Source organism: Natator depressus, chromosome 2 (genome assembly GCF_965152275.1).
Source record: "Natator depressus isolate rNatDep1 chromosome 2, rNatDep2.hap1, whole genome shotgun sequence".
Taxonomy (NCBI): Eukaryota; Metazoa; Chordata; order Testudines; family Cheloniidae; genus Natator; species Natator depressus.
This window is the reverse complement of record NC_134235.1, coordinates 74,322,726-74,349,248: the sequence shown is the minus strand read 5'-3', so window position 1 is coordinate 74,349,248 and position 26,523 is coordinate 74,322,726. Positions and strand designations below refer to the sequence as shown.

The following is a 26,523-nucleotide window of genomic DNA, read 5'->3' as shown; positions in this document are numbered from 1 at the left end:
TTGACTCTGTCTTTAAGATGCACCTGCCTGTTCCTTGTTATGTCCGTGGAGTGTTCTGATGCCATCTTGGTGCAAGTTCCTCTCATTAGCACTTATGTGTGTGTGTGTGATGCGCGCGTGCCCGCATGTGTGCGCGCACGTGCTTTAACAACCTTTTCTTGTGAGTGGTACCTGCCTCTGGCTCACAGCCCAGCTTTTCTTAACACTGCCTGGAAGTACTTTGGTTCAGGCTTCAGGCCTCAGACTGGGCCTCTGATACAAGAATTTATGTTTCAGGGCCTCCTCTTACTACATCTGGTGCTGCATATCCTTCTGCAGTATGCTCCTTGACCAAAGCCATGGGCAGCAAACTAGCAGGTTTACGTTTACACAGGATTGGGGGGGGGGGGGGGGGAGAGAAAAAAAGCTATTTAAGAATACACAGTAGACTCTTCATGTAAGCACTTCGGTGGGGCGGGGGGAGGCGGGAATGCAGGAAAGACTTTTAAATGCACTAGAACCATAAAAAGTTTGGGATTTTAGCATTGCTCTCCATAAACAGTTAAAAAAACCTTGATTAAAGTAGATTGTATTTTGAGCCTGTCAGACTTAACAAGTTTAAGAAGCCACAGCATTTTTCCCACATAAGAGCTTCATCCCTGATTTCCAGCAATCTAGTCCACTCTGTTAGATATTTGTACTTTTCAGGAGGTCGTTCTTCTTTACCTCACCAAAATGAATGTACATTTTAAGGAAGTACACTGCCAGTTCTGAATTTAATACATTCTCTAGTTTCTCATGAGAGATTAACAGATTTAATTTTGGCAGAGCTGACGGTAGTGACCAATTAAGACAGAATGCAATGAGCTGTTCCATACAGTATGGGTTCTAAAATTGAAGGTTATTGACGTGTCCAAGGAAGGGGATCTCTTTCTTCAAGGCTACGTGGGAGGGACACCCCAAAACATTTTTCCTCTTTTAACCATAGGTGAGTGTCACAGCATAGTGACCTTTGAACCACTGACTCGAGGAATACTGAAGGACACCACTGTCATGATTCCCCTTCCCAAAATGTAACTTACTCAATGGTTTAGTTTTAAAATTTCTTCCTTATCTTCTGAAGTCCATCAATCATCCAAAATAGAGCCTCTGTTAAAGTTTTAGCTTGTCTGCCAGGTGGCCCACCCACCAAGCTCGCATGGGAGCCTGCATGTGACAAACCCAGGCATGCTGCCTTTTCCCTTCACACTACCTGCTCTGCCCTTGGGATCAAAAAAAAAAAAAAAAAAAGTATTTTACAGTTTACCCGATAACAGGAGCAGTATTCCTGTACATAATAAAAAAGCTGAGTGGAAAAAAAAAAAACAAACAAACAGTGCAGGAAAAAAAAAAAATCTGTATATTGCTTGAACCAAAATAATGCTGTAGGCTTTGATAGCATTTCTTCAGAGTATAGGTCCTACAGAATAAAGCTAAATCCTCAGAGTTTATGGTCTAGCCACCATTCCATTGCCACCTGTTCTACTCTTAGGCTGCCTACACGACTCACCTTTTAGTGACAGCTGTGCGGCTACAGCCATGATGCTAAAAGGTGAGCAGTGTAGCCACTGTTTGTCGGCAGGAGCGCACTCCTGCCCACACCAGCACTTTTCATTGCAAAACTTTTGTTGTTTGGGGGTATTTTTTTCACACCCCTGAACGACCAAAGTTTTGCCGACAAAGTTCCAGGATAGACAAAGCCTTAGCTTTACATCAGGGGTCTCACACTCAAATGACCACGAGGGCCACATAAGGACTAGTACATTGGCCTGAGGACTGCATCACTGACCTCCCCCTCTCACTGCCCTGGCCCGGCCCCACCCCCTGAGGTCCCGCCCCTGCCCCACTTCTTCCCACCCCTTCCCCGTTTTAGTTTAGAGAAGAAGCTGTTGTAACTAATTTTGGGAAGTGAATCAACGTAAATCTGACAACGTGGGTTTTACAGACTATTTCCTACATCTGTGATAGGAAACCTATACCACTTTTTTCAAAAATAGATTTGGACCTAGAGGAGACCAAAATGCAGGAAAGAGAGTGAAAAGAGGAACCTGAAAGGGAGGCAAAATGCACAGAAAGAGGGGGGAGGGTAGAAGATGAAAGAAGGAATGTGCAAAAGAATCCACACAATGAAGCACTTACCCCCAAAACAATCATTTAAATATTTGTACTTGCAAGAATTCTGCATCACTGTTCTATACTACAGTATGGATCTAGCAAAATAAGGATTACATGATCCTGTATTTGAATTAAAACCAGAACCCTACCAGTTACTACATCATTCTTTGCAAGAGCTTCGTTTGCAGCAGTGTTTGCTTTCTTTCCTACCCCGATAAACACACACACTGTAGTTAGTTATCAATAGTTCACCTAGACCTTCATTACCAATATGCATCTTCAATCCATAATATTTGTCTGTAAGGAAAGAAGACATAGCAAGAGTTTTTAACCAAAGAACAGGTTGTCTGCCTACTATAAAAGGAGACTGGATTCTCGTTTTGCAGAGAAAGTAATACCATTTTTGCCAGCTTCACCAAAACCAGTAACCATTCCCTTTGGGACCGGAGTGAGGGAAGGAAAATACTTCCCACTCCTCTCTAACCCTTTCCCCAGGCTCCTGGCTGCTGAGATGGGCTGCTACTCTACCCTTTCCTCGATCATTATTTTTAAGTCGTCATCCTCAATATAGGTCTTGTTGTTCCTTCCTAAGCAGCAACAGAGTGAAACTGAACCAAATGTATCAGTTTTATTGCTGCCCAAAGGAATTTAAAAAAATCCCAATGAAGACTGACAAGACCCTGGTAAGCTTTCATCCAGCTGCAAATTCGCAAAGCTAGAGCAACAGCAGAGGCACAGAGCTGCCTGAAGAATCAGGAGGAAGATGCTGTATTGGCCACAAACTCCATGTTTGGCCCGTTATCTTCTCCAATTAGAAAGCCTAGAAATTTAGTTGTCTCTCTTCCCATCTGCCCTCAATGAAAATTTAGATTTTGGAGGAGCTGAAGGCTTTCATTAGGACATTTAATCTGCTTTCCATAGAGAACTATTTTTAAAACCCAGCTGGGAATCCTAGCTTTCAAACAGAAAAATTAATTCATCTCGGACTTTAATATGAGGTATTAAGGCTACATTCATACGGGATACCTATCTGATCAGTCTATTAAGAAGATGTGGGTGCAGGACACTTGTTCCCAAGAGAAGATACAAGAATGAGGCTGTCTGCTGAAGCACAGGGAAAGAGAGAACCCCAAAGAGCATCAGGAAAAGATAAGTCTCAGGCTACAGAAATATTTAAATTAGGGCCAACCACTATTGGAAAGTTGGGGCTCTTTTAGTTGCTTCTGTAATTGAAGAATCAAAAAACCCACCCCAAACCTGTACCTTCTTTACTTTTACTTTGCTTCTGGGGAGGAATGGATAAATGATTTTCATGGACCTTTATTCAACTAACCAAATATTTGAGTTATAAAACTAAAATAGAGTTATTATAATTGGATGTTTCTCTTAAGTTATGTATGACTAATGTTTGTGACTGTACTTTTATCAGCACTAATTGCAAGAAAAACCTTAGCAACTGTGAAGTCTTCAAAATGGCACTAAAACCAACAGGGATCAACATCACAGGTAGCGTTCCACAGAACAGCACTGGCTACTGGGCCATCAGATGTGTAAGTGTCTTTTGCAAGTGGCACACGTTTACTTACCCTTTTTTTTTTTTTGGGGGGGGGGGGGGAGGCGGGTACACGTCATGTATTAAAAATACTGCATTGGGGTACTGTTCTTTCTGAAAGTTATGCTGCCTTTTAGGGCACGTTAGCCCCAAGAGAGCCATTGCTATTTGGGTGTCAGCTACACTATCTCAGGCAGGGTACAAAGTAAATTAAGAAGCAGAACATCCTGCTTCATGGCAGGGAGTGGTACAGCTGCATATAGGGAAGAATTCATGTGAATAAACTCTCCACGCAACAACAATGCTACTCCCTGTTCTAGGTCTCATCCTTTTTTCTTGGAACCTCTTAAGGAGGAGTCACTACGACCTAGGGCTGTACAGTTCCACGGGTAGAAAGTAAAGTGTTTGGTATCATAGAAAGCCAAATAGCTCGACCCTAGAGGCCCCTGCCCTTTACTGAATATTTGGGAGATGGTGGAGGGGGTGCTTCCCTCAATTGTGGATTCAGAGTGGGAAGCTTAAGCGAAAAGTTGTCCTGGGGGGGTCCCCTTTTTAATGGCTGAATTTTGGCAGTGAAGATCTTCAGACTGTCAGCCAAGGAAGAATCCAGTGTCCCCTCCTTCCTCTAAAGGCATCCGGGAGACACTGAGCATACTTAGCCTGTAGTGGAGGTCTAGTAGGGTTGGCATAGTGCAGAGGGGAAGATAAGGTCACAGCTCCATTCCAAGCTCCTTGTGACCTTTGGACAAGCCAGAGCCTTAGTATGACCATTTAATAATTCTCTTTGTCGAATGTTTTAAGAAAGTAGCTAGACTGGTATGTAAGTGCCACGGTATGAAGACACTGTGCCTTCCTTATAATTCCCAAGGATCCAGTTGCCATACAGCATATGGCAGAAGTGCTGTCCAAATCACAAATCTGAGTCCAGGAGGCAAGAGAACTTTTAGAAATAGGAAAGGAGTACTTGTGGCACCTTAGAGACTAACAAATTTATTTGTGCAAAAGCTTTCGTGAGCTCACTTCACCGGATGCATTCACTGTAGCTCACGAAAGCTTATGCTGAAATAAATGTGTTAGTCTCTAAGGTGCCACAAGTACTCCTTTTCTTTTTGCGGATACAGACTAACACGGCTGCTACTCTGAAACCTGTCATTTAGAAATAGGAGCAGCGTCCAAAGCCACAGATCACAGGAGTCTTAGGGTCTACCTACACTACATTTTAAAATCACAACAGCAAGACTCAGGCTTGTGCTAGGACGATAAAAACAGCTGTGTAGACATTTGGGCTCGGGCAGGAGCTTGGGATCTGAAACCCACAGAGCTCGAGCCTAGAACAACTACATAGCTGTTTTTAGTGCCATAGGGCAAGCCCCACAAGCCAGAGTCTTTGGGGATCATGATCCCCAAACTTTTGAAGGTCACACACACACATACCCCTTATCCCTGTTCCCCTCCCCCCCACAGCTGGGTCCGGAAGCCAGGCCTCAACTGCTGGGGGAGGGGCAGGAGTTGTTGGATCATATTAAAGAAGTTCTGTATTAAAATCACAAATGAGTTTGATTCCCCATAGTTTAAATTCCAGGGTATTACTAATTAAGAGGTCTCTTGGGTTTTGGTACTGTTTCTCTCCCTCTATGTGTGAAACTTGCAAGCTGCTAATTGTGTTAGTACATTCTAAGACAGAATCTGTTCTCAAAGCAATTCACAGAGACTCAAAGCAATACTCTAACAACAGAAACAGCACCCAGAGACTCCCCGCCCTTTTGTTGTATTAACAATTGTGATTAAAATAGAGATAGAGGATGTATGTGGACGGATGCTTGGTGTGGATAACAACTGAATGATCAGGGAGGTGCCAGCCTAAGAATCCAGTGTCCATCGGCTGAAGAAGGCGTCAAGTGGAAATAACCAGAGGACCCCCAGAGGGCAGACTGGAATCCACCCAACAGCCTCAAGAATGGGAGAACCAAAGAACAAGATAACTTCTTGGAGCCGTCAGGAATGTGCTATCTGCTGATTGATTCAGCAACAGCATGATGAAGCAATTCCCATAGACTGGCATAGGAAGAAATTCCTATAAAAATAGACTCTTAAAAAGTGAGAACTTTGGGGTCTGATTCTGCAAACCAACTTCCAGGAGCATCAGATGAGCATCTGACAAGGCCCTGCTCCCTCCTCATGTCCAGGCCACCTGGCCAGTGGCTTGGCATGAGCAACTCTAAGGCTGGTAACTATGATGACAACCTTGCAGAACCTGTGTGTGTGTGTGTGTGAATGTGTGAATGTGTGAATAAATATGAGATTGAATGGAATGTTATAGCTATAACTAACTGCTTACTATGATAACAACCTTGCAGAACCTGTGTGTGTGTGTGTGTGTGTGTGTGTTGTATGAATGAATGAGTGAATAAAGATGAGATTGAATGGAATGTTACAGCTGTAACTAACTGCTTACTATGATTCTTTCTGTATTCACAATAAATGTGGTATTTTGCCTTTTTCCCTTTAATAAGATCCTGCTGGTTTTTAATTTATTGGTACAACAGAGTGACATGGACAGGGGTTAGGGGGCAGAAGCTGGTGCTGGGTCTGGGGGCAGGAGAGGGGCCATGGCCAGGGGTAGAGGTGGGGGTGAGAGCGAGCCATGCCAAGGCTTGAGACGGGGCCAGTTGCAGGGCCAGGTGAAGGGGACGCAGCTGGGGGCAGGGCCCAAGCAGAGCTGGGGACGGAGAGAGGCTGGGTAGTGCTCCTTCCCCGCTCCCTGTGGGGGCTGGTCCCGGCCCTGCTGCGCCCCCTTTCTCCCCAGAGTTGCTCGACACACCTCTAAGGGGACATGCCCCACAGTTTGGGGATCTTTGCTGTATACCCGGCTCTGAGATTTGCAGCCATGGGTTTTAAAACACAGTGTAGACATATCCTTGGAGCTCTCCAGCTCCACAACTGAAGGGGCAAGTTCACTTATGAGAGGGCCCTCAGCCAGCACCACCATCCTCATTAGCAGGAAACAAATGAGCAACACAAGCCTATGAGGTATTCGGCCATGATTAACAAGTCTAACTAGTATTAACAAGCTTTAGCGCTACCATACAACATCCTCCTACTAAACCAGCAAAGAGGTTTCTGACTTATTCATCCCAGCCACCTCACCTGTCAAAGGCTCACATGACAGTTTAAAATTTTTCTATCATTGCTTTGTTTAAGAGAGAGACACTGATAGCTATCAAAACATGTAGGTAAGCAACAGGACAGGGCATGTGTTATTAGAGTGCAATAATTGCACACCTCCACTATGCTGTGAGGCATGAGGTCAAAGGCAGAATGTTTCCAACACCCAAAATACATGACAGTGTAACACACCCTGGAATGTGATGTTCTTTTATTTTAAAAAATTAGAAAGTGTTTTCTTCTTTACTAGTTACATCAGAGCTGCCATCTGTATGTTCATATGCAGAAGGAGGTATCCCCCCAAGCTGCGAGAGAAAATTTAAAAAAGGTTTAGTTTTTAAAACGTGTTGCTTTACATCTCTCTTCAGAGGAAGCTCATCAAACATGGTAGTCGGAAGAACAAATGAGGCAAGCAAGCTGTCACCTAGGTACAGCTGATTTAAGACCCTATATTACATTTTATATATAATTTTTTTTTAAATCCTACAGGTCCTGTTCTGCAAGATTAGGTTGAATGGGAAGTCACAGCAAAGGGGTGGGGGCAGAGGTATAATTGGTTAAATGACCCTCCAGTTTATCTTGTTTATCTTCAACATAAGTTTCTCTTCCCTGCCTAGCTCTTTTCCCCCCCCAGCTTTTTTCCCCCCTTTATAAGAATGGCCATACTGGGTCAGATGAATGGTCTATCTAGCCCAGTATCCTGTCATCTGACAGTGGCCAGTACCAGATGGTTCAGAGGGAATGAACAGAACAGGTCAATTTACTGAGTGATCCAATACCTGTCATCCAGTCCCAGCTTCTAGCAGTCAGTTAGAAACACCCTGAGGATGGGGTTGCATCCCTGCCCATCTTAACTAATAGCCATTGATGGACTTATCTTCCATGAATTTATCTAATTCTTTTTTAAACCCAATTATACTTTTGGCTTTCACAACATCCTCTGGCAACAAGTTCCACAGGTTGACTGTGTGTTGTGTGAAGAAATACTTCCTTATGTTTGTTCTAAACCTGCTGTCTATTAATGTCACTAGGTGGGTGAACCTAGTTCTTGTGTTATGCGAAGGGGTAAACAACACTTCCTTATTGGCTTTCTCCACACCCTTCACGTATTATATTGTATTATACTTACCCACAACATCTTTGTTGTTCTGTAAAGTTTTGTTTTGTTAGTTTAAAAAAAAAAAACACACACACACGGCTCTGTCAATTTTTAGAATTATTGAAGTCCTTGCTCCACATGTAAGGCCTGCAGAATGACAAGTCTAAGTAACGTGTCCGCTTCTAGGGACTTTCAAAGAAAAGACATGCAGGTATAATGAACCACACACAGACACATTATGGTCATCAGCAATGACTGAACCTGGGACCCTCAGCATCAAAAAGCCTCTACTTCTTGAGCAAAAAGACACCTAAAGGAGTTCCAAGATAGTAGAAGCCTGTATAGCCAGTGCAGTGACAAATGAGCACATGCAGCAGCCAGTGTATTACATACTCCCTTTCAAGCCTATGTAAAGTGCCGGTGTGTAGCATACTGAGGATCAAAGTGTTTGATTATGGAGCCATCATTCATTAAACAAGAAAATTCACCTTTTCGACCGACTCCAAAGGGACCACCACAGATGGGGATGAGGAAGGCAATCAATGTTGATAAGAAGCAGTATACTGCAGTCTGCTTTTGCATGCTTTCCATTTCCAGAGTCCCTTTTGTTTCAAAATGAAAGTCTAATCACTGAAGTCCCTCAGTCCTATGCCCCAACATAAGACAATAAGACAGATTCTGCCCCCCCCCCCCCCCCGACTACTTTTTGCTAACATCCGGAAAGCTACAGACCATTGCCTGAGCTGATGTTATTAATTTTTCCAACCTGGCTCATGCATAATTCACACAATCAGTTGAAGATGCTACAGAGACAGATGTCCATTTGTTCGGGGTGTTCATCTAGGACTAGGTGTATTTTAAACATTTATAAAGCTATTTTACAACAGGGTGCCTCCTTGATAGGTTTCGTTTATGAAATAAGATGGTGGGTACCAATTACCCTGGGAAAGGACATACACACTAGACAGCAAATTAACACCAATACCGAGTAATCTAATATCTTTAAACTCTCATGAAGCCAGATTCTATTCATACACATTCAGACAGAACTCACAATCAAAATGTTAATTTTGACCCACCCTTCATTTAACATGCATGTGAAGACTTATCTTTTGTTTTAGGAGCCAGATCACATTAGCCATTTTGTTTTAATTATATGAAAATTGAACTAGACGCTACATTAACTTTAGCTTTTACTCTACAGGGAAGCAGACTGGAAACAGTACTCAAAAGGGAACACTCACAGACTTACAGCTGTGTCATACTTAACTGTTCCTCTACAACAAAAATCTAACCTTGTAACCATCCACAGTAGAATATTTACATTGAAGCAGTGGAAAAACCCTGGAAGTGATGGTCAGCAGGACAGTAGAGCTAAACCCAGGAGTCATCATTCGATAATTCATTTCCATCCTGCTAAAAAAGTTTTGGGTGAAATAAATATTAATACTTAACTTTCTAAAAAACAGTGGTTGTACCTCATTTTGAGGGGGTAGCAAAAATAATGCTTGCTCAATACTAGCAGTTACGTATACGAACAATAGTTTCATGGTAATTAAACCTATAATCCAGGAGAATAAAATTAGTTTCAACCTACCCTTCTCATTCAGTAGTTGCACTCAAAGATCATGATGCAAGTTACTTTAATATAATTTGGACAGAAAAAGCCACTCCACCCTTAAAAAAAAATTGCTATTTTAACAACCAAAGGAACTCTATAGGTCTTGTATAAAATTTTAATAATAATCAATATCAAAATGCTAGTGTGGTGTTCACACTGCATGTTCCCAATTCATAGGAGCTTAAAATTACAGCATTCATTTAAAAAACAGTAGTCAGCAAAGCATTAGATGGCCAAGATTTATAGAAGTACAACATTTAGATCACATGATAACAAAAAGCACCAACAGACAATCCTTCAGAGGCTAGCTTTAGAGTGGCCATTAAGACAACTCTAAATGGTGTAAATCCACAGCAAACAACCTGCCAAGTGATGGGCATTTTTACAAATACAAATCAGAATTTTTTATATAAATTGGCTAGTAGGTAAATATACCTCCAGTACACATCAACACCAACTACAGATGAAGACCATACCCTTTAGTAACATTTGGATCAGGGCTGGCAGTTGAGTACGTTAGTGTGGAGAAGCTGCCACTAAATCCACGTAAACGCACCATCCAAGCAGTAGATTACGAAAACTTCTGAGAAAAGGCTACACGCACACTTACACAAGTTCTTCTTTCCCAGTGCATCATCACCTGTAACACTGCATATTTTCAAAATAATTTCTAACTAATGTCTAAAGCTATTTCAGGACAGTGTCAGAACCCAGCAAGTGTGTATGTTCACCTCATATATAGAGTAAGCTCTGAAATTCTTCATTAGTTAAGGTAAAATTCAGAAGTTGGTATTTAGTTTTTCATCAGAACTTTTCTATACCCATTTTAATGGGTATGTTTAGCTTACAATATAATACACTTAAGTAGGAGGGAAAAGATGGCTTTACTTTTCTAGTAAGTGTTTTATTTTTCCTGTGATGGTTTCTTTACTGGTAGCAAAGTGTATTATGCATATTAAACACACATTTTTTGTTGGTATTAGACACATCCTATACTGATAGAGTCCTTATGCAAAACTAGACTTCTATGGGATCTTGGAGTATAGCCTAATTATTTCAGATTTTTATCTCAGTGACATCTATGTAAATCTGGAGTTACTACATAGGGTGGAGTGACTCTGGATTCATGCCAGTGTAACAGATTAGGATCTAACCCTAACCTCAAATTCAGAATTAATGAAACCAGTATTTCAAGGAAAAAACAGGAAATAAGTTAACTACTACAAAAAGACATCACTAGTAATAAATCATGCATCAATAAACCCCTTGAGATGTCAACACTCCTTTGTGCCAAAAATTAGTTAATTTTATGTTCACCATCTTCCAGAACACACATTCAGCATGTAGAAAGCTAACTGTTTATTTGGCCAAAGCATTACAGCTCAGGCAGTGAGGGGGTCTATGAGATTGCTGTTACTATGCATAAACTAAACACTGTTTATACTAAACAAGTTTAATGCCACACATGTTATGATATACTTTATGTGCCTTCACTCTGAAGAATATAAAATGTAGCTTTTTAAATTAAGCTTCCAAACTCCAAGGAGAAATAGAAATGGGGAAAAAACTAGAGTAAGTCCCATCATTGAGATATAGCATATCACTGCTGCAAGTCTTTCATATTCAAAACTTTTTGCTTTAATGCCAGCGAGTTCTTCCACAACTAAGTATACTTTTATTACGTTAGTTATGTATTAGAGTGAACCAAAAAGACTGTGTTAACAAAAGGACAGTAATCTAGTCAACACAATATAGGAAAGAAAAGGAAAATGTGGCTCCAATTTTGTTTCTCATATTTTTAGTCTTTATAACTCAAGGTGTCCATGGTACTTCCCATCCTCCCCCTAGCCCCCACCAGCTTTTCCCCCCACGGAGAGGAGTTTATATATCTTCCTATGATAGATATTATTTAAATGCTAAACATGTTATCCGGTCCAATTTGGGAAAAAATACAGCAAGTTCTTAGGTAATACAAAATAGTACTAAAACAGGTCTTTGCCACAAAGAAAATAACTTGGAAGTGATATAATTAGTTATACCACATTTATGTGTAACAGTAAAAGAAGCAGACTTTGTGCCGTCTGTAGCAGGAAGGTATTGCCATCGAGTTATAAAATCATAGCATTATACTATCACTCTCTGGCTGTTACTGTGGTACTATTGTAAACCCCTACCACGAAAATATGCCTCTAGTTGTAAAATTTATTCCATCTCTGTCCTATTTTACTTGCGCTACTACTAAAAAAGTATTCAAAATACTATGAAATATTGTTAACGAGTTCACATGATAACTACTGGCAACTAATTATACTCCAAAATTATATCCTATTTTACTAAATAGCAGGGCTATCAATCGCAGTTAACTCAAGTGATTAACACAAAACAAATTAACTAGATTAAAAAAAAGTCACGATTAATCGCAGTTTTAATTGCGATGTTAATAGAATACCAATTTCAATATTTTTTGATGTTTTTCTACATTTTCAAATATTAATTTCAATGACAATAGAGAATACAAAGTGTACAATGCTCACTTTATATTATTTTTTATTACAACTATTTGCAATGTAAGAATAGTATTTTTCAATTCACCTGATACGAGTATTATACGTGCAATCTCTTTATCGTGAAAGTGCAATTTACAGATGTAGAATTTTATATATAAATATAAATAACTGCACTCAAAACCAAAACAATGTAAAATTTTAGAGCCTAGAAATCCACTCAATCCTAATTCTTGTTCAGCCAATCAAGTTTGTTTACATTTATGGGAGACAATGCTGCCCACTTCTTATTTACAAGGTCACCTGAAAGTGAGAACAGGCACGGTTGTAGCCGCTGTTGCAAGGTATTTGCATGCCAGATATGCGAAACATTTGTATGCCCCTTCATGCTTCGACCACCATTCCAGAGGACATGCTTCCATGCTGAATTTAAATTGATATTCTGTTATTTTTTTAACAATGCAATTAAAACTGATCAATCATGAATTTTTTTTTAAATCTCACAATTAATTGTGATTATTTTTTTAATCGTTTGACAGCTCTACTAAATAGTTATGTGATTTACCAGCATGCTACCTAAATAAATACAAATGCATTCAATCTAAAGCAGTAGCCCTGGGCATGGTTTCAGTTCCTCTTATGCTCTCAGATACTGTTACAAGGTTCAGCCACAATCACTCTAACATCAGATATCTAGCTTTTCTCTGCCAAGCAAAGAAGTGATCAATGTAACTGACAGGCAATTCATTTTCTTTGATAGTTTATTTTCAAAATCAACGATAGCTTTACCTGCATAATGTACAGGGATTTCTATCTTTGGCCCTATGACATAATGACCCTCCTCCAGACTATGAGCTGTAATTGTTGTCCACTGCCGGCAGGAATGAATCACAAGGTAATCATTCTCTCGAAGGCCTTCTACAGGGTCTCCTGCAAAACAGACGTAATTTTATATCAGATTCACTGCATAAAGAAATACTTAACTCTGTATTACACAACTTAAAGCCATTTATTCTGCATTACTGTTTACTGCAGCAATTAAGTATTTTACCCAACTTAAATAGCAAAGTTTCTGAAAACAGGTTACAATCTTATACATTTTCGTTTAGCAATTTACTCTTACAAATAAAATAAAATTAAACACTAGTATACGAATTCTAGAAAAATGTGATTCAGTTATTCAGCAGCGACTCTAGGGTTCTTATGAAGAAAGCTAGAATGAGCAGACTTTTTGGCCTCCATTTATTTTTATTTAGCTCCTTTAATGAGAAGCACGACATTTTAAATTTTCAAAAGACAGAGATAACCAGTGTGCTTACTCATACCTTACTGGGGGTTTTGCAGCAAGTGGTGAGAGGGAACAGAACAAGGGAAGACTTCCCAACCCCATACACGAAGATGAGCCTTATTAAAGAACACACTGGAATTGTCTGTACAAAATCAACATTAATTGCTATTGAGAATTATGGAGTTACACAACCAAAATATTTTGTTTCTAAACAAAAAGGTTCGTTTCGTCATCCACCTTCGCAATTATATGCTCAACCACAAAATACAAGCAAGCACAATTCTGCACACTGAAGAGCAGAAGCACTTATAAGACTAATCAAGTATCTCCTATTGTACTGCACAGTACTGCAGTGGATCCATGTTCTAATCAAAAAGATAGCAGTGGCACACACGCCTCCGAGGATAGACGAACAGGACATGGTGCAGTCACACAGAAATCTAAACTCAGATCTCAGTTTTTTATACATACAGATGTAGTTGGTAAACATCATCTGTCATTTACATTAAATAATGTATTCAGATCAACACTTTTGTAGCACTAATGCTTGCTTTAATCCTATTTAGGAAAACATTTTAAACAGGCATCATAGACAGAGATAAAACAAGTTATACGTGAAATAAGACACAGTACCACATTGTTAAGTGTCCTAGATAAGAGGATACCAAATAATTTTCACAAAAGTTTACAGACAGTAACAAGTCAGTTATTCCTATATGCAAAGATATTTTGAGCTTATAACATTAACATCTGAAATTAGCATCTCTCTTCCCACAGGTTCAGTCCATTCAGAGGATGACTTCCATTTTGTGCTCTAGACTGTTCTACAAGAATTTGCAGTCATATCAGTTATGGTGAACAGGTCACTGGATATACTCCTGGGGGTGGGAAGATATTTCAGTTTAGTCATTCTACTCTTCCCACTCACTGCCCAGTTGGCGATTCCTGTTATTTGAGGCTCAATCCTGCAGTCTTTATACCAAAGTTTTCTAATGCTGAAGTAAATGAAAATTCAAGGTCAGCAAGAAAGTAAAGCCGACCTTTGCTTACGTGGTTTTGCCAGATGCCCTTCCTTTGTCTGTTGGCAGCTATCAAGCCCATCCAAAACACTCCCAGTTCATTTCCCCATAAAACTGTCCAGCCTCTACATCTCCTTTGGGTGTCCCTGCTGAATTTCAGATGTACATGCCACTCACTATTGCTGGTCAGGACAGAAGTGTTTGGCATGCATGGCGCCTGTGAGAGTCATGTCACATGGCCATTCAAGCAGGTGCAATACAATTTTCAAAGAGCAACAGACCCCATAATGTAAAAAAGACAACAACAAAAAAAACCCCCACAAAGCAGTCTATAGGTAAGATATCTTCATTACAATACCTCACACACTGGGTTCTGTGGCTATAGCATTTACATCACAGTGTATTTGACAGTCCATATGCCATGCTCTGTCTCCTACAGAGAATGTTGCTCTTACCTATCTTCAAATCACATTCAGTCTTTCTACTTAAAGCACAGGAAAGAGCCTTAAGGCAAATTCATTCTGTCTATTACAATGCCTTTAAAGTAATCAGACTGATGTGTAACCTACATAGGCCAGGAATTGTGGGGCAAAAACACCAACAATTTTACGTTTTATTTTCCCCTTTCCCCACCAATCATGGCCAAAAATCTTTCATAAAAGCAAGGCTGAAAGAGGACTTGCTGTCAAGTTTGGAAATACATGATCCCATCAACTACTACAGAAGCTCATATACCCTCTCCACTCCTGGAACTGGATCCTCCAAGTTCTTCCAGGCAGATAATTAGTGCAGAACTTCTCATACTTTCACCATCTCAAGCTGTTTTTATTTTCCCTGCTGAGACCCTCCACAAAGGAGATACAGGAAAACAGGACTATGTAAAGTAACAGGCAACTTCTAATACTCCATTTGCAATGGCCACCATCTGCTCTATTCCTGCTGCATTTCATGCTCCCATTCCATCAAAATACCACCCACCTACACATTTTTTAAAAGATGTTTTCTGTGTGAATTCATAGATTTAAGACCAGAAGAGGCCGTTAGGTTATCTAGTTTGACCTCCTGTACAAAACAGGTCACAGAATTTAATCCACTTACTCCTGTATTAAGCCCAATAACTTGCATTTGACTAAACAACATCTTCCAGAAAGACATCCAGTCTTTAAGATTTCAGGACACAGAGAATCCACTACTTCCCATGGTAGTTTGTTCCGATTTGTCAGTTAAAAATGTGTGCCTCATTTCTAATTTAAATTGGTCTGGCTTCAATTTACAGTTCCTGTTATGCCCTTCTCCACTTGATTAAATAATCCTTTAGTACTTGCTACTTTATCCATGTGAAGGTAAAATTCTAGTATGACCTCACCATTTGTAGTCAGGAGAGAAAAGGTGCCTTCAAAATAAGGATTGGTATTCAGAACTGAATTCTAAATGGTACATTTATCACATTCCTTGACATTCCAACGAACAGACTGAGTCTGTTTTTAGTTAATATAATTTCTTCTATTTTCATTATAGCACCCTCTCCTGCAGCATGGTTGTTCCTGAGCAAGTAAGGAGGATGAGAGGGAGTCTGAGGAGGAAATGGCATACTTGCTCCACAGTAGGGGAATGACCTCTAGTCCCACCATGTTTTTGAAGTAAGGTCAGGTAATTGGCAGAAGAACCTCATGTGCACATGCACACACACACAGCTTTTCTAGAATCTCCCCACTCTGATATCTTGCCTATTCTGATCACAAGCTCGCTGCTAATACACAAAACTTCTCTTTAAACATTTCTGTCACACACAGCAAATTAGAATTGGTGTGTTTGAAAAAAAAGATTTTACAGGCAGACATCCAATAATAGATTCAAATTTCCGGTTAAGGCAAACTTACAGTTCAGCTGGTTAAATTCATGCTTTTTATAGTCATTGGCAACAAGCAATTATTTAGTCCTACAGTAAATATAATGATCATGCCCATATGGAATTAACTGGTATTTTACCAGTTTCACTGGCTACAGTGCATGACATTTGAAGGCAGTACAAAGCATACCTAACGCACCGTTTTTTGTCACTGAGAGTTCAAAGTTATAATTTCAAAACAATACACAAATAAAAAGCTTGAGTGTAATGATCAGGAATTGCAGAGGTCATCCTTATACAGTATGAAAAAAAGATATACTCGGCAAAGCCGACACACAAGAATTGTTTCCTTTATGGTTCTCATGAAGTGATTTGTCAATGTTTACTGTATTAATTAAAACTGGGTGGGGACTAGGAGTGTAGAGTATTCGAGGGGTAGCCATGTTAGTCTGTACCCACAAAAACAACGAGGAGTCCAGTGACACCTTAAAGACTAACAGATATATTTGGGCATAAGCTATCATGGGTAGAAAACCCCACTTCTTCAGATGCATGGAGTTAAAATTACAGATACAGGCATTAATATACTGGCAAATGAAGAGAAGGGAGTTACCTCACAAGTGGAGAACCAGTGTTAACAAGGCCAATTCAGTCAGGGTGGATGTGGTCCACTCCCAATAACTGATGATGAGGTGTCAATACCAAGAGAGGGAAAATTGCTTTTGTAGTGAGTCCAGCCACTCTCAGTCCTCATTCAAGCCCAAATTAATGGTGTTGAGTTTGCAGATGTATTGTAGCTCTGCAGTTTCTCTCTGAAGTCTGCTTTTGAAGGTTTTTTGTTGAAGGATGGCTACTTTTAAATCTGTTATTGAATGTCCAGGGAGATTGAAGTGTTCTCCTATTGGCTTTTGTGTTACCATTCCTAATGTCTGATTGGTGTCCATTTATTCTTTTACCTAGAGACTGTCCGGTTTGCCAATGGACATGGCAGAGGGGCATTGCTGGCACATAATGGCATATATCACATTAGTAGATGTGCAGGTGAGTGAGCGCCTGATGGTGTGGCTGATGTAGTTGGATCCTCTGATGGTGTCGCTAGAGTGCATATGGGGACAGGAGGCGGCAACAGGGTTTGTTACAGGGATAGGTTCCTGGGTTTGCGTTTCTGTGGTGTGGTGTGTAGTTGCTGGTGAGTATTTGCTTCAGGTTGGAGGGCTGTCTGGAAGCGAGGACTGGCCTGCCTCCCAAGATCTGTGACAATGAGGGATCGTTTTCCAGAAAAGAAATTACACCATCTGCTCAAGAGACTCCCTGTTAGAGCACAGGAACAAATCTACACAGACACACCCCTAGGGTGTAGTCTATCTGCTACCCAAGATCCATAAGCCTGGACATTTTTCACAAATCACAGTCAGTCACAAATCCACTGGCAGCAGGATCTCACACCGAGATCACGTTTTAAGTTTGAGTGCAATTGTTCAGAATTGGATGAGCGCACCGTGGTTGGTCATATGCTGGAACTGAACGTGAGAGTTTGGGTATTAGGATGTTTCATTGGCCAGTCATGTCATTGGAAGTTGGATGTGCTCATTACCTGAATGCTAATTATCCACATCAAGTGGATGTGCTCATTACCTGAACTGAATTTCCTCGATTTTAAGTGACTGTGTTAGGAAATGGCCTCCAACAATTTTAACTGTAAACTAAAGCTTCTGTGGTGGAATATACTCAGTATGAACTCCATTCTTTGATACTAAGGATTTGGGGTCAGTGGGCAGATGCGTGTTTATGTTGAGTTGTATGGCTTCATGCATCCTACCAAAAAGGCAAACAGCGCATTCCTGTGAAATATTTTCATCATTTTGCTGTGCAAGAGCAGATGCTTTTATTTAACTCTGTGAGTTTAGTAAATATAATCTATATATCTGCTGAAGTAGTTAAAACCACATCCTACTCTTAAAAGTCAGTGAATGGGGTTGCTCTACTTTAACAATTAAATTTTAGTCCATTAACTTTCATAAAACAGCATTCTTGCCCATTACACACACTGTAGGTCACCACTTTTCAATCCCAACAAGCACTAGTAAACGGACATTCAAGTTACTTACAAAATAGGAGGATCAACATGACTCATTCACTTACCAAAATATGCCACTGAAAATAAAATACAGAGCTACAAGAATCTAAACATTTTAAAAGGCCACATTTGGTCATCTTGGTTAAAAGTTTATACCCCTTAAACGTTAATTTTTTTTATTCTGGAAACATTTTAAATGGAGGTAGAGAGTGTGTTGGAAAAGGAGAAAGGTAATGGACACCATTTAAATAAACCAGATACCATATTTCCAGCAGAAAGATTCTGAAGGAAGCACTTCTTTGTCTTCATTCCAAGATGAAACCAAGCCTAGAACTATCCCTTATTCTTCTTTTGAAGACACTGAAGCTTGTAAATGTTTTTATTCCTACAATGAAGAATCGTTTTAACTTTCTCACAAGAAAGCTGAAACATCAGCTCATGGTCTAAAATCGTCCCTACATTGTGAACCCTAATAACTGACAGCACTGTACAAGCTGACTATGCGCCTTTTGGTAAAGAATAAATTGTGAGCCCTGTTGGATGGCTTCAACCTCCTCTGGGCAGACTTCATGCCATATCTAGGTATTTATACCATACTCATTACCATGATATTCCAGTCCCAGAGCAACAGAATTAGACACAACCTTAGATTATGCTAAACCCAAAATCCATACTTCCTTTCATTGGTGGGTCCACATGTCAGTCAGTGTTTGACCAGCCTCTAGCATTAGGGTGCCTACTTAATTTGTTATTCCTCTTTGATCTCTTGATACCCAAGAAATGTGCATAGCTGTGAATTTACCAATTAATGATCAGCAGAGAGACTCAAGCTGCAAAGTCTGGATCCAAGTTCAAATAGTTTGGGGGGGTATCTGGATGTGGGATTTGGTTCAGACCTATCTTTACAAATCAGCAACACTGATTACTATTTTTTAACCACAAATAGGTATTTCTTTTGAAACAGTCAATTCTCATGCCTCAAGCAACTCTTGAGCCAATATTGACTGACAGAGCTGCTCTAAAGTGCAATCCTGTGTTGGCAAGATGGCCTCCATCTTTGTCCAGTGGGCCAAATTCTGCCCTTAAATATGGAGGTGCAATTCCCATTGAAGTCAACAAGAGCTGTATGTACATGTCTACGGGCAGATTTTGGTCACTTGGTTCTAGAACTTCAACTGACCAACGTGAAAGGCACCATACCCCATTATCAATCCCCCGACCAGTCCAATCAGCAAGAAATCAATTTTTTTTAAAAAAAAGGGTTGAGAAAAGTATAGAAAGGGCAACAAAAAATAAGAAGTATGATTTATTTCAATAAAATGAATTCTGGGGAGCTGAAGTTGGAGTCTAAAAAAAGAGGGAGGGGCCACATGATGCTCAGTACCTGTTCAAGCGAAGGCAACTTACAGTCTCAGGACAACAAACAGCAGCCTATAGCTATAAACAGAAAAAAATAAGGAAAAAGTTCTTCACAGGCCTTGCCTAAAACAAGACTTTTTTGCAAAGATTTCTCACTGTTGCTTACACCAAACAAGAGTGAACTGGCGTTGACAGCCACAGGAGCTTTGCATCTGAAGAAGTGGTTTTTTACCCACGAAAGCTTATGCCCAAATAAATCTATTAGTCTTTAAGGTGCCACCAGACTCCTTGTTGTTTTTGAGGAGCTTTGCCAGTGTTTTTAAAAACATCGCATTGATGAGAGCTGCTTTCGTGTAAGCGATGGTGGGAAAGTTTAAAAAAAATCCGTAGTACAAAACAACTGAGCAGTGGAATAGAATCCCAAAGGAGATTGTCAACTTGCCAACATATTCAATTCTAAAATGTTAATTGACATGATACTGTGAGTTCTCATGCAAAATTAATGGTAAGACTGGAGGACATGCTCTTTTCTGATCTTATTACCATGGGGGATGGAAACAATGTAGAAAGTGTGATATTCTGGTGGTAGGTTTCCCATGAAACTGCAGAGTACTGTAGAACAGTCAAAATCTCTACGATGCACAGTAGCATATAGCCATTTGGAAGCAGTTCAATATGTCTCATCGAGAAAAAAATAGTCTGCCATTTAAATATCAACTCCAGCTATAATTAAAACGATAGTTACTATGTTTCAAACACACAAACTTCCCAGCTTTGGTTTAACAGCTGGAAAAGAGCACACAAATGAGAACAGCATGACAGTCTTTTCTAGCCAAAGGCTAATCAATGTTTATTTCCCATCCAGCTCATGAGCTAGGAGAATGTTACCAATGTATCATGTTTTATTTCTATGGCACGGTTATACTGAATTACCATAGCAACTTCTCCCTTGTAGAACAGGTGCCTCTTTATTCCTTCAGATTACTTTTTTACTAATATGAAAAAAAAGATTTGAGTAATTCCACTTCTAAGCTTAGATTTTGGGCGGGAAAGAAATGCACGTTTCTTGTGAAGTCTGAGTATTAAAATTAAGAGGATAGGATTTTTCTTAATATCAGTGAGAACATGCAAGCTGTTCTCCTGCTTAATTCTGATAAGATCAAAATCTTAAACTAAAAAAAAGTCAGCACTACAGTTTGCTACCAATTTACACCATAGACCAGTGTTCCCCATACTGTGGGGGGCACGCAAGAACATTCAAAGGGGCAAAGCAGGGCCCAGGCCAGCACCCATGTGGGGGCGGGGAGGGAGCACCACCCAGCCCCAGCCTAGCCCCCAGCCACGAACCCCTAGATCTAGCTCCTGACCGCAGTCTTGGAGGGGAGCACGGACAGGTTCCTTCCCCACTCCGAACTCTAGGGTACACATGTGGGGACCTGCATGAAAGAACCCCTAAGCTTATTCTTACCAGCTTAGGTTAAAAACTTCCTCAAGGTACAAACTTTGCCTTGTCCTTGAACCCTATGCTGCCACCACCAAGCGTGTTAAACAAAAGAAAAGGGAAAGAGCCCACTTGGAGACGTCTTCCCCCCCAAAATATCCCCCCAAGCCGTACACCCCCTTTCCTGGGGAAGGCTTGATAAAAATCCTCACCAATTTGTATAGGTGAACACAGACCCAAACCCTTGGATCTTAAGAACAATGAAAAAGCAATCAGGATCTTAAAAGAAGAATTTTAATTCAAGAAAAAGTAAAAGATCACCTCTGTAAAATCAGGATGGTAAATACCTCACAGGGTAATCCGATTCAAATCAGAGAATCCCTCCAGGCAAAACCTAGAAAAAAAAAGGGGGGCAAGGGGGCACGTGACAGAAAAAGTTTGGGACCCGCTGCCAAAAACTACATCAGTTATGTAAATGAAGCACTTTAATAAGGCATTAAAGTTTCATTCAGTATTTAATTTTTTGGAACCATAGGGGTTTTGTTTTTGTTTTTTTGCTTAATCCAGTACCCAATGGATCTAATCTCAACAGCACTGACAGCCTGCACATCATATTCCTTCCATACAAACATATTCCAGAGATTTAAAATGAGAACAAGGAAGAGTTTAAGAGTAAAATGTGATGAATATTCCAGCTGTAAGTTGTAATAAGAATTTGATTGAATGATATCATTTTGACAAGTATTTGAATGTGGGGAGGGAATTAAAACATTTGGCGTTGTGAAGAACAATACCCATAGCAATGTGGAAAAAACTCCAATACACTTGGGACTACAAGAATTGGAGACTTTGCCTTCTGGTCACTGGTACTGAACAAGTGTTTGGAAGTATGTGTAATGGTACAACAAGCGTTTCTAGCACTGAGTGATTATAAGTATGGAACGTTACTGGGGGGTTCACCGAATTAGTTAAGATTCCTTCCCACCCCTTCAGTGTTTTTGCTATGTCACTGACTGTTAATGTACACATTTATAATAAATTTCACAAAAATTAAATATCTGTGCCTCTATCATAGCTCTCTCACTCGCTCTCTCTCTCTCACACACACATACACTTACTTTAAGTCCTAAACTACTGCTGTAATAAGTTGTTCCTGGTGCACTTTCAATAGCAGCTTTTCTGTGCCATAGCTCCTTTTGAGTGCATAAGCAGTCACTGCATGCACAGCAGCAGCCTGAGACTCAGCACCCTCTCAGACTCTGCTGGAAGAGGGCAGTGGAAGTACAGGTATTAGTTTTACTAGGTTTTATGAGACTATTTTAAAGTTTCAATACCTTGTGGACCTCCAGAGCCAGGATTCACAGTTCTCCAATGGTGTGTCATTTCTGGTAGCTCACAAGATATAGTCTTTAAAACTGTTACTGGCTGCTCAGACCAGCAGTGCTTTTTTGTCACTCATGTATTCGATTTCAAACCACTGTAGTTTTCAGTTCTTTGACCACATCAGAATTTATTTTTGCCAAGAGACATTAGAGCACCTAATAGGACAGTTGTGTAAGGGGGCAGGTGGGAATGTTTTGGGGAACAATTCTCTCAGCATAGAAGAAACAAATTGAACAAGTTTGACAGGCTATGATTTTCGTTTCCCTCTCTATTTCTGTCATTTTCTTATTTCAGACAATGGAAAACAGGGCAAATAAAGAAATTTAGTTGTACACAGAAGCTTTTTTGTAAGGCATCACACTTAGATGTACATTTCAGTTTTTCAGCACTTAAAATCCAAGTCTACCGTGGAACAGTTTCAAAGGAATGAAGGTTTTAAATTCCAGGAGCAATAAGAGAAAGTCCTTTTTTAATCTAATTATGCAACACATGGGAAAAAAATCTCTCTGCATTGGTTATTCTAATTTTTAATTTGAAATGAACTAATTAGGATGGAGTGCCTGACAGAATCATCGTCCGACTTGGTCATCAGTGTCAGAAGAAAGAAGTGGATGATGAAGGAATCTCATGGTAACATTAGTTAAAACAGTTCCCCTTCTCATCCTCAGGATACCAAGACCTTCTGAGACAGAGATCCAGAGAGTATGGGACGTAAATTGTGGGTATATCTTAGACTTGTTTGTAACTAAGCTTTCTGGCAGTATTATTCACACCTTTAATGTCTTTCCAATACATTTTCTGTAGAATCCACAAATATTTAAAGCTATCATTCTAACTGCGTTGCATTTCAAATATATTAACACTCAGGCATTTTCTTTAAAGACACTTGGTTCTTATTAATGGAGAATATCAGGAGTGGTGGCTGGATCACAGCCCCAGTGCTTTCTTTAAAACTAACACCATCAACTTGCAATCTAGTCAAACACACACACACACAAACAAACACAAACTTCTTATGAGTAGTTTCAGGTACCACACCTGCTCCTCCGTCCCCAAGTTCCCCGATCAGTTTGAGGTTTTACAATCACTTTTGTGTTTTTTAAAGGAAAGGTGTGTCTTCTCTGTTCTTTTGGCAAAAAAAAAAAAACAAAAACAAAAACAAAGGGAAGGTAAATGATGAGGAAAGTCATGTCAAATACATACAGTAATAAAACTGGGTGAAAACAAATCTTCTCTGGCTTCCCTCTAATCTCTAGTGTTACAGCAAGTGCGAAGTGTAGTTTTTAAATGGATGGTGTTCTTCTAATCACAAGAAAACCCAGATTGTTAGTACTCAATGTTGTGTCTTGGGAACCCATTACAAGTATTTGGTTGGATCGTAAGTACTAATGTTGCAAGTAGGTTACACAGACACACACCATGATGCCATCATCCAGCCAACAACCAAGCCAAGTTGAGATATGCAACTGACAAAGAACAATTGTTTTGCAACAAGGTCAAGGTCCATTACTGACAGTTGTTTTTTTGCTAACAGAGCACCCTATGAAAATTGTGAAATATTGTAGAGAGAAACCTTTACTAACTTCCAGAAGCCAATGATGAAAGGTTAAAAACATCAGAAGGTTGTACACACTGGCCTTAGCTAAATAAGGAGAGTAAAGGGAAAGAGCATAAAAGGGCCCCAACATTTGAAAGCTCTTGTACCACTCCAAAAGATAGTTTCAATAAAGGCATTGTAGATCAAGTACTGTATTTGCATATTAGAAAGGCACCAACCTGCAGCTTCAGTTGATTAAGGAAAGGCGCTGTCAATTAATTTGTTAGTCGCTAAGGTGCCACAAGTACTCCTTTTCTTTTTGCAATTACAGCAACTAACTTGCAGGAATGGAAAGCTACAGAGCCTACCCAAGGAAGCATATCCTGCAAAGAAGTCTGCATGGATCCTTTAGAGCAGGGGTGGGCAAACTTTTTGGCCTGAGGGCCACATCTGGTTATAAAAACTGTATGACGGGCCATGAATGCTCACAAAATTGGAGGTTGGGGTGCAGCCAGAAACGACTTCTGGGTGTGGGAGAGGGCTCCAGGCTGGAGGATGGTGTGTGTGTATGTGTGGGCTCCGGCTGGGGCTGAGGATGAGGCGTTTGGGATGTAGGAGGGTGCTCTGGGCTGGGATCAAGGGGTTCGGAGGGCAGGGCGGGGGGGGAAATCAGGGTTGGGGCGGCGCTCAGGGGTGCAGACTCTGGGCGGTGTTTACCTCAAGCGGCTCCCAGAAGCAGCAGCACATCCCTCCTCTAGCTTTTAGGGGGAGGCACAGCCAGGCAGCTCTGCTGCGCACTGCCCAGTCCGCAGACGCCACCCCCGCAGCTCCCAGAAGCAGCGGCATGCCCCCATACGGCTCCTACGCAGAGGCACGGTGCCAGCCAGGCAGCTCTGCGCGCTTCCCCATCTGCAGGCGCCGCCCCTGCAGCTACCATTGGCCGCGGTTCCCAGCTAATGGCGACAGTTGGGGCAGGGGCAGTGTGCGAAGAGACCCCTGCCTACTCCAACGCATAGGAGCTGGAGGGGGGGGGGGGGGGGATGTACAGCTGCTTCCAGGCGCCACACAGCAAGCCCCTGACCCCGCTCCCAGGTGGGAGCACCGGAGCAGGGCAAGCCCCTAACCCCGCTCCCCAGTGGGAGCTTGAGGGCCGGATTAAAAGGCCTGACAGGCCAGACGTGGCCCACGGGCTGTAGTTTACCCACCCCTGCTTTATAGTACAATGTTGTTCCCAGCATGCAACATTATTGGTGTGTCAAAATTAAAATACTAAGTGATTTACCCAAACTGACAGAATGAATCTGTGTATGCAATGTTGTAGTTGAATCTATGGCAGAGCTGGGAATAGAACCCAAATGGGATTCCACTCCCCTTCTCTAAATTCTGAACTACCCCACTTTACCAGCCCCTCAAATACAAGCACTGCTAGACTAAATGAGAAAGCAGCACTACACAACTGGTAGTGGGAAATGCAGCATCCAGATAGAACTGCAGAGGAGTCATAAGTAGACAGAATCTAATCAAGAAATTTAGCTAGGACACCACAGTTAACCCTATATTTTTAGGGAGACAGCATACTCAACAGCATCTTTAGTAGCCACAACTAGTCAAGTTGAAACAAATTTTTAAATCACGTCTGAGAGACAAGACCTCAAATGACAATGCTCCCAACCCCCTGCAGTTCAGTATTGAACAAAATGAGAAGAATGCCATCTACAGAATCACTAACAAAACTTCTTGCAGCACCGATAGGAGACCTCAGAGTAACTTATCTCTGTAATGGCCTGATCCCCCCTTGCTTATGGTCACACAGTGTATTAACTATTTTAGGAATCAAGCTTTCACCCCCTCAGTCCTCAACTCTCCTGCAAGAGCTGGATACAATCCAGTAGACAAAACACAAGTATAACTCACGCTGGCACCCATTGCACTACCTACCCCCTACTCCTCTCACACCAGCCAGCAGAAACAGAGAAGTTTTGTTTCTTTAAGATCAGAGTTCTACAGCAGTCCCAGTGAATAAACATGAAGCCTGATCTTTCCCATTGTGTCACACCACCATTGAAAACCCCAGTTTGTTCCAATGGAAGAATTTCTCCAGCTTCAGGCCTGTAAATCCATACAAACTGGGTCTCAAAGACTCATAAGTTCTGTTCAAACCACTACTTAATATAAGCAAAAAATATTTTAAAGTATTCAGACTACTGCATTAATCCCATAGGAAGGGTAAAACTTTGAGTAATAGCTTTAATTCTGAATAAGAATTTATCTGGCTATATCCTTTTAATTATTTTTCCAGTCCAACTGCAAACTGGAAGTATTTATTAAAACCCAAACCATCCTTCCTATAAGCCAAGTTTCAAATGATGATTTTTTGCCCTTAATATTATTCATCTTCTTTAGAGTGTTATTTTAACTTTTTTACAGTAACAATTTTTAAAAAAATTTAGAAAGGAGAAAAGATTCCACTTTTGTCGAGAAGCACACAATAATGAG

The 26,523-nt window shown here is 40.6% G+C and overlaps 1 protein-coding gene across 3 annotated transcripts in view; it reads right to left on the bottom strand.

Moving 5' to 3' along the window:
- Nucleotides 1-26,523, bottom strand: part of GAREM1 (GRB2 associated regulator of MAPK1 subtype 1) — a 123,439-nt gene that overhangs the window by 85,449 nt on the left and 11,467 nt on the right. For 2 of the 3 annotated variants that reach the window (XM_074944430.1, XM_074944431.1), the window contains exon 2: nt 12,864-13,004. In XM_074944430.1, coding sequence (XP_074800531.1) covers nt 12,864-13,004 — 141 coding nt within the window. Of the gene's footprint in view, nt 1-12,863; nt 13,005-26,523 lie in introns of those variants that run through there. The other variant, XM_074944432.1, reaches the window with a different exon arrangement.